Below are 13,730 nucleotides of genomic sequence, written 5' to 3'. Positions count from 1 at the left end.
TTCAAACAAACAAACTCTTCAGCTTTATAATATTAGTATTAGTATAGATAGATGAATTTAAAATAAATAAATAATAGAAATTTACTCAGTACTTACTTAGCAGTTGCAATCCGAACATGAGGAAGAAACCGAACAATGACGCTATGTACTGTAGGATCCCGGATCTATCTCCCTTCCAGATTTCAAAGAAGATGACGTAGACGAGTGTACCCGAAGCAAGACCTTGTAGGACAGCAGACGCTACTTGGGTAGCGGCTCCTTCCCCTCCTACCAGGATCAGGCCAATGCCGATACCGAGGGGCGAAACAAATGCGAACGTTGTGATGTACACAATTGTCAACCAAGTCTTCGTACGTGTTGCGATAAGTTCTACACCAATACAGAATGCGATGACAAGTTTGTGTGCAGAAACGGCGCCCAACATGTACCTGCAAAATGATCAGCGATTACGAAAGTGAAACTATTGAACAGCGCCATCTATTGGCGAATAGAATTAATATAAAAAACTGCAGGCGAAAAGTACACCATTCGCACTATAGACTAGAGTCAACAATATTACTGTGGCTTGGTATCATTAAATTAAATTCAACTTGTAATTACATTTTATTTATTTAGTAGGCACTATTAGATGATGATTATTTTTAAATAAGGACCCACCATAGGTCTCTTTAGGAAATAATACAAGGATTTTGAAAGAGTATTAGTCAAGTCTTAAATATTCAGTTTATTATCTATGGTTTCTATGGTATTAGTAGTGAAAGTAGTTTGGTAACCACATATTTAATTCTTGAGGGGACATGAAAGTGCAATCTTGTGTTAATGTAATCTTATGAACGCAATGAAGCAAGTTTAGTACAATAGCAATTTCGCCTAAAATCGTCGTTTGAAGTCGTCGTGGCTTAAAGGATAAGACGTCCGGTGCATTCGTGTTGAGCGATGCACCAGTGTTAGAATCTCAGGCCAGTACCAATTTTTCTAATGAAATACATACTCGACAAATGTTCACGATTGACTTCCAAGGTGATGGAATAACATCGTGTAATAAAAATCAAACCCGCAAAATTATAATTTGCGTAATTACTGGTGGTAGGGCCTCTTGTGAGTCCGCGCGGTTAGGTACCACCACCCTGCCTATTTCTGCCTTGAAGCTGTAATGCGTTTCGGTTTGAAGGGTGGCGCATACTTGAGACCTTAGAACTTATATCTCAATGTGGGTGGCGCATTTACGTTGTAGATGTCTATGGGCTCCAGTAACCACTTCACTGGGTCCAACCATCTATGCAAAAAAAAAAAAGTGAAGTATTTGTTTTTAAAGTTTGTTCCTTGTTTACAAATAATCTCGAAACGATATCTCTGAAAATTTAATTACATATATTCGTTTTGTTAAATAAATACGAACCAAACATGGGAAGTGCTGTTCTCCAAGCCAACGGCTAAGCCTTCGAAGAGCTCATGAACAGAAAGAGCTAGAACAATGAGCAGACCTCGAAGCGCGGATGTGACGTCATCACCGACTTGTATAGGCATGTGGCTGTGGTGCTTTGCGTGATTGTGGTTGTTCGCTTCATGTTCCTGGGGGTAACAATTTTAGTTTCAATTTAATATTACATTTACATACAAAGTGTTTTAAAGATTCCTACATATGGCATTAGACTAAAAAAATTAAATAACATTAGATTAACTCTGCCAATGCCGGCCCGAAGTCCGGATGAGAAAAGAGGAGAGGTTGAATTGGAGTTCTTTCCACCGTAAAACAGTTAACACCGAACGTCGGGCGGTGGTTTATTAGCCGCACCCAAACAAGGCTTCAGCGGCATCGAAGAACTAAATCTCCTCCAAAAGCACTACCGCGGAAGGACGCGGGACCTCACCATGTATATTTTCCCAAGAAAGCCTCATGAGGCCACGACCCCAAGCATTGAGGATTATCGATGCAAGAAGGAAGGATTATTAAATATGTATTTCTCTCACCTTGCTGGAAAATAAATGTCGGGACGTGCAAACATATCTTTCGGTTTCATCTAAACAATTAACGCTGGTTGGGTATAATTTTTATTTATTTGCTTAAATAAGTGGACGATCTCACGGCCCAGCTGGTGTTAAATGATTACCGGAGCCTATAGACATCAACAACGTAAAAGCCGTCACCCACCTCGAGACATGATTTCTAAGTCTCAGTTTTTACAACTCCACGGCTGCCCTACTATTTACATCAAAATGCGTTACTGCTTCACGTCAGAAATAGGCAGGCTGGTGCTACCTATCGCGAGTAAGACGTCCAACCACCAGTAAAGACGTCCTACCACCAGTAAAGACGTCCGACGCCCAGTAAAGACATCCTACCAACAGTAAATACGTCCGACGCCCAGTAAAGACATCCTACCGTCAGTAAAGACGTCCGAAGCCCATTAAAGACATTCTACCACCAGTAAATACGTCCTACGCCTACTAAAGACGTCCTAAGTCCAATAAAGACGTCCTACCACCAGTAACAATCGGTACTTAATCTGTGCTAATCAAGAAAGGAAATGTCAAACTTACCCTATTCTTTTCGGGTGATTCAATTCCTGATTCAGTAGAGTTTTTAGCTTCGTTACTGTGTCCCTCTGTGCAGCGGCTCTTGCGCACGCTCAAATTTCTGACCAGTAGATCTGTCTGTCCATTATTCTTCTCTCTGTGATGGATGTATATGTGCACCAATTCTTCTATCAGATACATTATGAAGAAGCCGCAGCACGTCAATAGGGGAGTCAGTGAGAAATCAAATTCTTGAAGAATGTTCCTCGCTGCAAAATGTAATGGAATATTGAGAAAATTTAAATTAAATGGCTGATTAATTAAGAAAATACTTTAAAACTTTAAGTTTTAATATGTTTTTAAAGTAATTATTTAATAAAATGTTATTAAATTTATTGTGCAACCCTATTTATGTTATACAATAAATATGTCTTCGAACAAGACAAGAGTTTTATGTGGCATCTGGTGAACTACATGAATTTCCATAATGCGTCCTGTTGGACAGTCGCCAAATCCATTATTACGTCTATTGACGTCTAAGCCTTATCTATGAGTCGTCCAGGTTGAATGAAGTTCGAGAGAATTAATCAAACACAGTTATGTATTTCCTGTTGTTAAATTTGTTAGATTTTTACGAAATGCTACAGATCGTACAGCCATTGTTTTTAATTTATCACAAACAACTTGATAGACTTATATAATAGCCTGTTTCTTTTTTATTAATCTAAAGACGGAGCGATTAATAAACATTGTTTTGGAAATACAAGCTTTCGTCCCACGTCTTAAGCGTAGTCTTGTAAACGCCACAGCGTTTAAACGTCCATTATGTATCATAAAATCGAAGATTCAATTATAGTAAAATAACAGATGAATGAGAAAAAAAACATGGTCGATTTAAAGCAAAAAATTGCTCTAGAAATGACCCGCGCATGGAACGCGCTCTCCAGCCAATACATAAACTTTGTTTTCTCTTCATTGATCGATGTTATTGTGAACACATAATGTTAAGTTACATAATAACTAGGTACAGTGTGAGCGAAAACCGGACATGCCTGTATCTATTTAAACGACAGGCTATAGTTTTTGAACCAACCTTTTTTTGTTGTTGCAAATTTCTTGCAATTTTGTTTCTATATCGTATTCTATTCGAATAAGACACTAAATGTATCGAATTTCCTTTGGCAAGTGTCTCTTAGAGTTGATAAAAGAAATTGTCGATAGAACTCCTCGTGGATAGAACCTTATCTAACATTAGTGTTAGTAAATATTAGTCGAAGATTTTTGTATTAATTTTGTAAGAATGTATTTCGCATTCTAATGAACAATAAAGGAGTAAATAATATTACACAACTACATATATATTTTTTGTATTTTTAAGCCTCTATAATCTCTTGGACTTTCGCTAATCCAGTTCATACTGGATTAGCGAAATCCGTATTGTAGATTCGCGAATCGAAGCGCGTATTGTAGAATAATTATGTTTTTTTAGGTTTGATGATGTTAAATGATAATGGTCTGCCTGGCTAATAATAAAATTCTGGTGGTATTGTGTGTGTTCGTACTCCGTTTATTTGTGAATTAAATAAAGTTCCGCCTCTAACACAAAAGACATAAAATTCGCAGCGACCGTCTTATTTTTACATTGATACTCGGAATAATTTAGTGACGTCGCCATATACCTACTGATGAAATCATAAAACAATTCTGCCGGCGCCATTTAGCGTGCCAATTGTCATTAGCTCATCGTTACACAACGAACGTTTTATGCTACGTACGGTTTATGACCTTCATTGTATATAAATCGCTTAATGGTTTATCACACTTCGAATACCTATTCAATAATAATGTATTGCACAAAATGAATAATTTTAATTTAGCCATTAAAATATTGGCCATTAACCGTTCGTGGAAACGCAGTGAGGTGATAATGGACTGGCTGACAGCTGACAGGATAATATTTTACAATTCGTAATCGATCGATTTAGTTAAGGCTTTTGAAAATACGCGCAGTGAATTGCAATTGAAAACCAGTTGATGTGTTGAGTCAATGGTGTCGTTCAACGCCGTAGCTGGCTTATATCAGCACCTTTGCTTCTTCATGTCCTTACCGATCCATCAGATCCAATAACTCTTGGATTAAACGCCTTCAGCTCTAACATTAGGGCTTAGGGACCCCGGTAGCCGTACTCGTCGAACTCGGCAAAGAGTTCGACGTGCAACCTAACCCATGCATCAGCCCGCTGAGTTTCTCGCCGGATCTTCTCAGCGGGTCACGATTCCGATCTGGAAGTAGATTCATTCGCGAAGCAGCTGCTCTTGAGTTGTTAGGTCTCCTTCGGAGGCGCTCGGGCAGCTGTTAGCAAATCCCACAGGCTGAGCCTTTGCTCGCCCACCTGTCCTGGTGAAACTGGAAAGGCCTCCGGGCCACCAGTAATTTTCCAATCATAAAAACTTTTGCTTCGAATTCCGGGTTCATAATAAATGAACTGACAAAAAAGACAAATGTAGCAGTAAAAAAATTAATGTTTAGCCTGGCAAATTAATGATAAAACCGAACGCGTCGTTACAGGAAATTTTTTATTGTATTTGCCTTCCGATATGTTTTGCTTGTTTTCCGATATTTTTACTTTTCCAAGAATTCGTTGATCCTCATCAGAACAACAACTTGTTATTACGCATCGAAAAATCTTTTGATCTCTTGAAGTCTTATAAGTTAATTCATATTGAACGGTATTGAGTGCCCCGTTTTTTCGTTACCATATTCCATTCTGTGTGCTTAGTGCGAGTTTTTTAACGTTCTCGATAACGTAAAAGTTAACCCAATTTGTATGCAGTTCGAACAACGCTCCTAGCGGCAAACGTAGTCAAACTTTTCAACTCCATACAAATTTGAGTAAGTTTTACGCCATCGAGAACGTTATCACGTCATTACGGATCCTCCCGATCCATTAACGGTGCTTTTAGGTACCACAAGCATCGGTCACCGTCCTCGTCGAACCCATCACTTGCGACGAAGGGCTCGACGAGTAAATTAACCCACAGACACAGCCCACTGAGTTTCTCGCCGGATCTTCTCAGTGGGTCGGGTTTCCGATCCGGTGGTAGATTCTGCGAAGCACTGCTCTTGCTAGGGCCAGTGTTAGCAACACTCCGATTTGAGTCCCGTAAGCTTGCCTACACGTTAGGGCGAAGCTGATGTAGCCTCTCAAGGCTACCAGCATAGGTAGAAAAAAAAAGACAACGTTAAAAACTCGCACTAAGCATACAGAGCACCGCCCTCGCCCAGTGACGTTGATATTGTCTCTCAAGACCATCAGCTTAGGTAAAGAAAAAAAGAATCACCGCTTCTCTTTCGTTTTGTATGAGTTTATTTAATGACTGACTTTTTTGTTAATTTTAAATCAAATTCACGAGCGTAGGAATTTGTGTAGATCTAAATCTACGAACCGGTTGCACATCTCGACCTGTTTGAGCATTTAGCGTTTATTTAACCATCGCAGGAATTCTACTACTTAATTGAGCTGTCACATTTTGTTTTCTCTATTTTGTTAAGCCTTCGTAACATTCATTATTCTTATATTATTATTATGTTTTCAGAAACAACTTAGTTTGATTATATGTAGCAATGCATGCAAGTACATGAATGGTGACAATTGTCGCAATTACTCAATTTCAAAATTATATTCTCACTATTTTATGTGTGGTTTGTTCGCGAAAACTGTGTTAAATTAAAAATGTCTTCAAGTAACTACACAATGAATGATACCTTTGAGAAACCTTAGATCAACCAAGTGATCTTTGACCTTTGAATGTAATGTAAGGTTGCAAATGAATTGGTCCTTGTGATCACAGCACGTATAGTTTTTAATATTCGTAATACAGCATCTAGATTCAGACGAAAACGTCATTCAAATTTAAATAAGGATCAATATAAAGAACGCTTTACGAATAAATATTTTCATAAATATAATATTTATCTATAATATGCTAATTCAAACCTATATTCCTGTTAAGCTCTTGATATTTCTCATGTATTATTTTAATATTTTTTTTATTGCTTAGATGGGTGAACGAGCTCACAGCCCACCTGGTGTTAAGTGGTTACTGGAGCCCCTAGACATCCACAACGTAAATGCGCCACCCACCTTGAGATATAAGTTCTAAGGTCTCAGTATAGTTACAACGGCTGCCCCACTTTTCAAACCGAAACGCATTACTGCTTCACGGCAGAAATAGGCAGGGCGGTGGTACCCACCCGCGCGGACTCACAAGAGGTCCTACCACCAGTAATTACGCAAATTATAATTTTGCGGGTTTGATTTTTATTACACGATGTTATTCCTTCACCGTGGAAGTCAATCGTGAACATTTGTCGAGTACGTATTTCATTAGAAAAATTGGTACCCGCCTGAGATTCGAACACCGGTGCATCGCTCAACACGAGTGCACCGGACGTCTTATCCGTTAGGCCACGACGACTTCAAATTTATCCCTAACCCCAAGTCGGGGGAAATGTATGATCTATTACGCCTGTCAGTATTAACTATAACATTACAATACAGACATTCTCATTTAAAATCACAAATCAAATCCATTATGAAGTTGATAATGCGAAATAAATGCATAAGTAAGTCACCCGTTCCCTAGTAAGTCGCTACTTATCATATCGTATGTAGTAGTGCTTTATCGTGTTCAACATTATTAAATATATGTATATATAAGTAATGCATTAAAAAAATACGATGTGAGGTTTTATGCCGCAGTGTGCCTACCAAATTTCTGGTGCCTATGAGTACCATGAGGTGCCACGTGAACTAATATAGTCTACCAGTGTTATGGAATAAAGAAGAAACTCTAAAGATATTATAGTTTGTTCATTATAAAACGCGAAAAATCGTGATCTATTGTAGATACGATAATTATTTGATGCAATTAGGATTGTGATTAATGTGTAATCTTAATATTCGATCAGCTGGGCAGCTCAAGGCCCTTCGCGCAAGCACGACATCGCTTCGCGTCATGGTAGTAGAAAAAAAAAGAAGTTTTATATCAAATGATGTTTGTATTGAACAGCTTGTTTTTACAACTGTTCTATTATATTGTGAAAGAATGTTTACAATTTGTCACAATAAATTAGTTATCCCAATCTACGTCACATTGTAGGTACGTGTCAACAACGTGTTTTTTTATCTGTAGATTAATAATAAACAAAATATTCTTTAAACTAGGATTTTTATAATTATTAAAAAAAAACTTTTTTTTAATATACCATGTATTAATATTAGTACATACTAATATATAAAACTTTCACAATTTTATTTAATTAATGCTTTTTTCTCCCTCCTAAGCTAGCCTTGAGAGGCTATGTCAGCGTAACCGGACGAGTAGGCGAGCTCAAACCGGGAGTGTTGCTAACACTGGCCCTAGCAAGAGCAGTGCTTCGCAGAATCTACCAACGGAACGGAAACGCGACCCACTGAGAAGATCCGGCGAGAAACTCAGTGGGCTGTCTCTATGGGTTAATTTACTCCCCGAGCCGTTCGTCGCAAGCGACGGGTTCGCTGAGGGCTAATGCTGATATTCGCTATCTAATACTCGAACTTCAACTCCCTTCATTAAGTTTACAGCTACCTTTTTGGGTCGTTTTGCCGGGGTAGTGAGTATATTCTCACATGGCAATGTTTGTGCTGTGGTACTTTGACTAGTGCCGCAAGAAAATTATATAATCGGGTAGCAGAAAAACTTGAGTACTTAACGGCCGGCAGCGACTTGGCTCTGCCCCTGGCATTGCTGAAGTCCATGGGCGACGGTAACCACTCACTATCAGGTGGGCCATAAGCTCGCATGCCTATAAGGACAATAAAAAAAAATTGCCAACACTAGCCCTACCAAGAGCAGTGTTTCGCAGAATCTATCATCGGATCGGAAACGCGACCCAAATCCGAATGTTATTGTTCGGAACTTGTATATATGCAAACATATCTTGAAAATGTCGGTAGCGATATTCAGACGTCTGTCAAATATCCTGTGTTCTATAACAGTTGCCCGCTTCATGAGACTGATTAAAATCCATTACGAAACCAATCACTAACCTAACCGTGAGTAACATTGTGATTGATCTTCAGAAATGATAACAGATAAACGAAATTCATAGTCAATAGCATTAAAGTTAAGATTTTATCTGACTACGCAAGAGTATGATAAGCTCGCACCTGTTACATTATTATAAACAAGTTATTGTCTTTTACTGTAATAAATAAATTTAACTAATTCAAATTGTTCTAAACGCATGTTTCTACTTCACGAGGTGACTGTTTTGTTGCCTTTGTAGACAGACTTAAGGCCACCTGATGGTTAGTAGTCATCGTTGTTCATGGGCATCAGCAATGTCAGAGGCACAACCAACCTGCTGCCCACTCCTCTGCTTTTCGACTGCTGGAAAGGGGCCATCAATAATGCGAGCTTGTGTTTATCTGTAGTTAAGCGAAAGAATTGCTCTATGGCCTATTGTGGTATATTGATTTAAAGAAATTTTTTAATTTAAAGAAAACGAAAATCGATTAAAAAAATGTGTTTGTCTACAGAGAAACAATCTGCGGCTCGTGAAAATCAATATTTTGAGATAATTAACGCTTCAGAAACATACAACTAGTCTGCACTAAATGCATGTTAAATTTTGCCAGTTTTTTTTTTATTTGTTGTTATTTGTTATGTATCTTTTTAGCTTGTGATGTGTAATGTGTGCAAAAGAAAAACATAAAAAATAGAGAATAAAAAAAATAGCTATAATCCACATAACATGAAATCCTTTATCTAGTGTTTTTTAAAAGACGAAGTATATTCTGTGTTTTTATGTGTATTTTTTCAAAATACAGTGTCCGATAATTTTCATTCTTTCAGATCTCTTTTTTTCCAAACACACTGATGCATTACAAAGTAATTCATATCTGTAGTAATTCTCGTGGTAGGACCATTATTTTCTGCCGCGAAGCTGTAGGTAATTCACTCCGGATTGAGCTCATGATTGATACGCAAGTTGATGGGATCTTCCCATGCGGGCTCACAAGACTTCCAACCACCAGTAAAAAGCTTCTCATCAGGTTAATTATGAGCTCGTCTACCCATCATTTGTCATAGATAGAAAAAGAAAAAGACTTGTTTTTCTTATTTTTAGGAAGTATAGATCAATTTAAGGAACTAATTTAAATATTCACTACAGTTAGTCAATTTTATAATTAACTAGCTTTTGCCCGCGACTTCGTCCGCGTGGAATAGTTACTTTGGCATAACGCTAAATTCTACCCGCCTCTTCATTTACGTAGAAAGTGAAAATATTTTTGAATAATAGAATGTTAAGGAGTTATAATATAAGGTACCAAAATCAAGCTTTTTAACCGACTTCAAAAGAGGAAGCTATCAATTAGACCATAATTTTTTATCTACGTCTGTTCACCGATTTCTCGAGAATGCTTGAATCGATTCTGTTAATTCTTTTTTTTTTTGTTCGAAAGGGTAGACTTCCCAAATGGTCCTGTTCACATCAAGATCTGATGATGAGATCTTGGAGAAATCCATAAAAATCTATAATTGTCAAAGCCTATCTTGAAGTGATTTGGGTGTTTCAATGTTGTAATGAGTAACGTATTTATTTGGATACAGATTAAATATCATCTTTATAAAAACACCTTCACAAATATTGCTTTATTTTAGAACAAATTTGTTTAATATAAAAAACGTTATAGTGAGCCAACCTTAATATATAGACATCATAATGCTGTCGTGCACTTTTTTTTAGATATTTTAAAGGGGATCAATTCTCTCATACATTACTTTAGCGAAACTTTAACCGTTTCCGCAGCGCACGCAGTGGAAGCTCTCAAAAGGGATTAAAACCCCGATTTTGAAACATTCTTTATTAGTGCTTGCATTAGCCTTAGCGTGATGTTATAAGTCTATAGCGTTCCTCGATAAATGGGCTATCTAACACTGAAATAATTTTTCAAATCGGACCAGTAGTTCTTGAGATTAGCGCGTTCAAACAAACAAACCCTTCAGCTTTATAAAATTAGTATAGATTGAAAATGTTGTCGCTTTTCAAGGTGTTGATATCATCAGTGGTATAATAAGGAAAGCGGAGCCATTTCCATTGCCAAAAATTTAATGTCACGTCCTCTTTTTACCCTTCAATGAACATCATCGGTGCATTTAATAAATAATTTATTTTTCTGCGGCCTAAACACAATTGGCTGAAAACATACTTAAAGTTTTTAAGTTTGTTTTAAGATTGTTATAAAGGGCATTGATAAATAAGTCTTAAAGGTGTTTAAGCCATCACTACACCTGTGCTATAAAAAATATTTTGAGGTTATTAATAAGATAATAATAAAAATGACATTTGAGTTGTATAGACAGTATATAAAAATATAAATAAAAGTATGTATCTGTTCGAATAAAGCTAATAATGACGTCTTAAGATAATAAAAAAGGTCAAATACATTTTATTAAAAATATTGTTAATTGAAAATTATTTTTCATAATGAGCTAACCTATTATAGCCTCAAAATTTGTTATCCAATCAAAGAAAACAAAAAAGGTCAATGCCTAATGTATCTATATTTGTAAAAGTTTTAATAGACAAGGCATTCTGCTTTAAATTATAAAAACACGACCTCGACTATTGTCCGTTATATCGGGCCTTTCCATGGCTTTAGCATAGAGCCATGACTGGCCACCGTATTGGTTCATTTAAACTTTTTCCAGGAAGGCTGAGCTCAGATTCAAGGCCGCAAAACCTGTTATGTACAATTCTGCATTGGTACACATGTCAATGCGGTTTCACTGGCAAAGGGGAGCTCAACATAATCTAGCCATACGAAGTGACAAAAGTAATTTGTTGTTTTTGTACTCTAGCACTTGTTTTAAGCAGTTTAGTTAGTTAGATTTATCAAATTATTTTTTAGTACTTTGGCGCGATTCTCTGACGAAAAAATAGTAATCTGTGGATTTGGTACACATATTAAGCACGATTACTCACGTATACATAACATATTATATACATCTCTTACAGTTTTATAAACGTGTACATATATAGTAGATAATTAACAGATAACAATAAGACCTAATTTTTTTAATCATTGTTTTTTGTAAATTGATTAGAACCCTTTTACGGCGTATTTTTTAAGTTTCTCAAGTCTCAAAATTTTATAGCTATGTTATATAGGTATATAGTTCAGAATGTTTGCACTCTGGTTCGTTATTGGTTCTAGTAGAAGCCGAGTCCCGGATCGAATCCGATCTATAAAGAGTGGAGAGATCTTTAACTGATTACCGAAGGATGGCAATGTTTTTCGAGCATTGGGATACGTAAATGTACAGGTTGGGTACCTCTACATTTACCTATTCCCGCGTCAAAAATGTATGAATATTCTTTAGCACGTTCTACTACTTAAAACTTTTAGCAGATTTTAACAGAATGATGAGGTGTCATTATATTCGTCTGAGTTGTAAAAGTAGCATACTTTAATATGATTTACAAAAATAATAATAAAAGAAGAATAATATCAATTCAATTAGTCCTAGAACTATTTTCTTTTATTTAGAATCAAATAATTACTTAATGCGTGTGAAAAAAAAACATTATATCAAACAAGAATCTCGCCTGCAAAAGAAATAATTATTTTCTTTGTGTAATTTAAGCATTTCCATTTCAAAAAATGCAATTTAGCAATTAGTTTGTTCGCGCCCTCGATACCTTAATTAACTTAACGTGTTTTTCGCTTTTTAGTTAGTACGTATTCTTATTGTTGTAGACAGGTTTCTACTTAATTTTTGGTATTTCAATTACAAATTTAATACTCGGAAATTTTTCGATCACGCGCCACATATTGTAATTTTGATCAAACTAAATCTAATATTATAAACGAATACAAACAGTAGAAATTTTTTTTCTTACTTACAAAGGCCTCTTACAAATTCGCTCTAATATAAGAACATATAAATTATAAACCGAAGATTCTAATTTATTTACCATTTTCTTATTTAATTACTTCTACAGTGAGAATTGATTTCGTAGCTGTAAGCATATTACTCATGGTAACGGCGTCTTGTGAACCCCTACGGATAGGTACCGCCACCCTACCTATTTAGTTCCCGAAGCAGTAATGCGTTTCGGCTTCAAGGGCAGGGTAGTCGTTGTACTATAGAATTACAACTAAGAACACAACTTTCATGGTGGGTGACCCATTAGGTTTTTGACCTCTATTACCTCCAGGAACCACCCCAGATGGACCGTAAACTCTTTCACAGGTCTAAGTATTTCAAAAAAAAAAATATTCATAATTACGACGAATATTATTGTGGAATATAAATATTACAATGTACATATTTACGAAACGGAATCACCTGAAATAATTTTGAATTTAAACTGTTTTACATAACACAGACCGTAACGAACCTGTGCACACAACGTCGACAGGTTTCCACAAGAGATTAATTTAACTGTCGTATATTTTCGTTTGTTTAAATCAATCTTGATTTATTTCAATTTAAAATAATAAAGGTAGTTTTATATTAATATTTTTGAATGTATTTTTTTTTTGAGATGGACACCGCACGTTTTAACGTCGATTTTAATTGTTAAATGGAAACTACTTATTGTCGCTACTATGCAACGTGAATTAAGGTGACCTTGACCCATTAATTCTTGAGGCTTTGACGTCTCAAATATCCCATCGAATCTGAAAATTTGAAAGAAGGCTCGAGAACACTTTGGTTACGCCACTGCTGACCACAAGCAACGGCAAACACTACTAGATTGAGGAGCTCATCTAACTTAATAAATAGCACAGGAGATTAGGATTTATAGATTTTTTTTTGGACATGAAAGATTTTTTTTCCTACCTATGTTGATAGCCTTGAGAGGCTATATCAGCGTTACCCTAGCGTGTAGGTAAGCTCTCGGAGCTCAACCGGAGGTGTTGCCAACACTGGCCCTAGCAAGAGCAGTGTTTCGCAGAATCTACCACCGGATCGGAAACGCCATTCACTGAGAAGATCCGAAGAGAAACTCAGTGGGCTGTGTCTATGGGTTAATTTATTCACCGAGTCCTTCGTCGCAAGCGACTGGTTCAGCGAGAACGGTGACCGGTGCTTGTGGTACCAAAAAGCACCAGGAAGGATGTTAAATGGCCTCTCGAGCCCAGTGAGATCAACGT

At 36.7% G+C, this 13,730-nt stretch overlaps 1 protein-coding gene across 1 annotated transcript in view; it reads right to left on the bottom strand.

The window, feature by feature from the left end:
• The window catches only part of LOC101739059 (zinc transporter ZIP1), a 40,324-nt gene that overhangs the window by 3,056 nt on the left and 23,538 nt on the right, over window positions 1–13,730 (bottom strand). The window contains exons 2-4 of the mRNA XM_062676144.1: window positions 2,542–2,786; window positions 1,400–1,572; window positions 97–428 (exon numbers count right to left, since the gene is read on the bottom strand). Of these exons, the coding sequence (XP_062532128.1) occupies window positions 97–428; window positions 1,400–1,572; window positions 2,542–2,786 (750 nt within the window). The remainder of the gene's footprint in view (window positions 1–96; window positions 429–1,399; window positions 1,573–2,541; window positions 2,787–13,730) is intronic.

The sequence above is a fragment of the Bombyx mori genome, chromosome 25 (assembly GCF_030269925.1).
Source record: "Bombyx mori chromosome 25, ASM3026992v2".
Classification (NCBI taxonomy): domain Eukaryota; kingdom Metazoa; phylum Arthropoda; class Insecta; order Lepidoptera; family Bombycidae; genus Bombyx; species Bombyx mori.
Note: the sequence above shows the minus strand (reverse complement) of the source record. Positions and strands in the feature narration are given on the sequence as shown.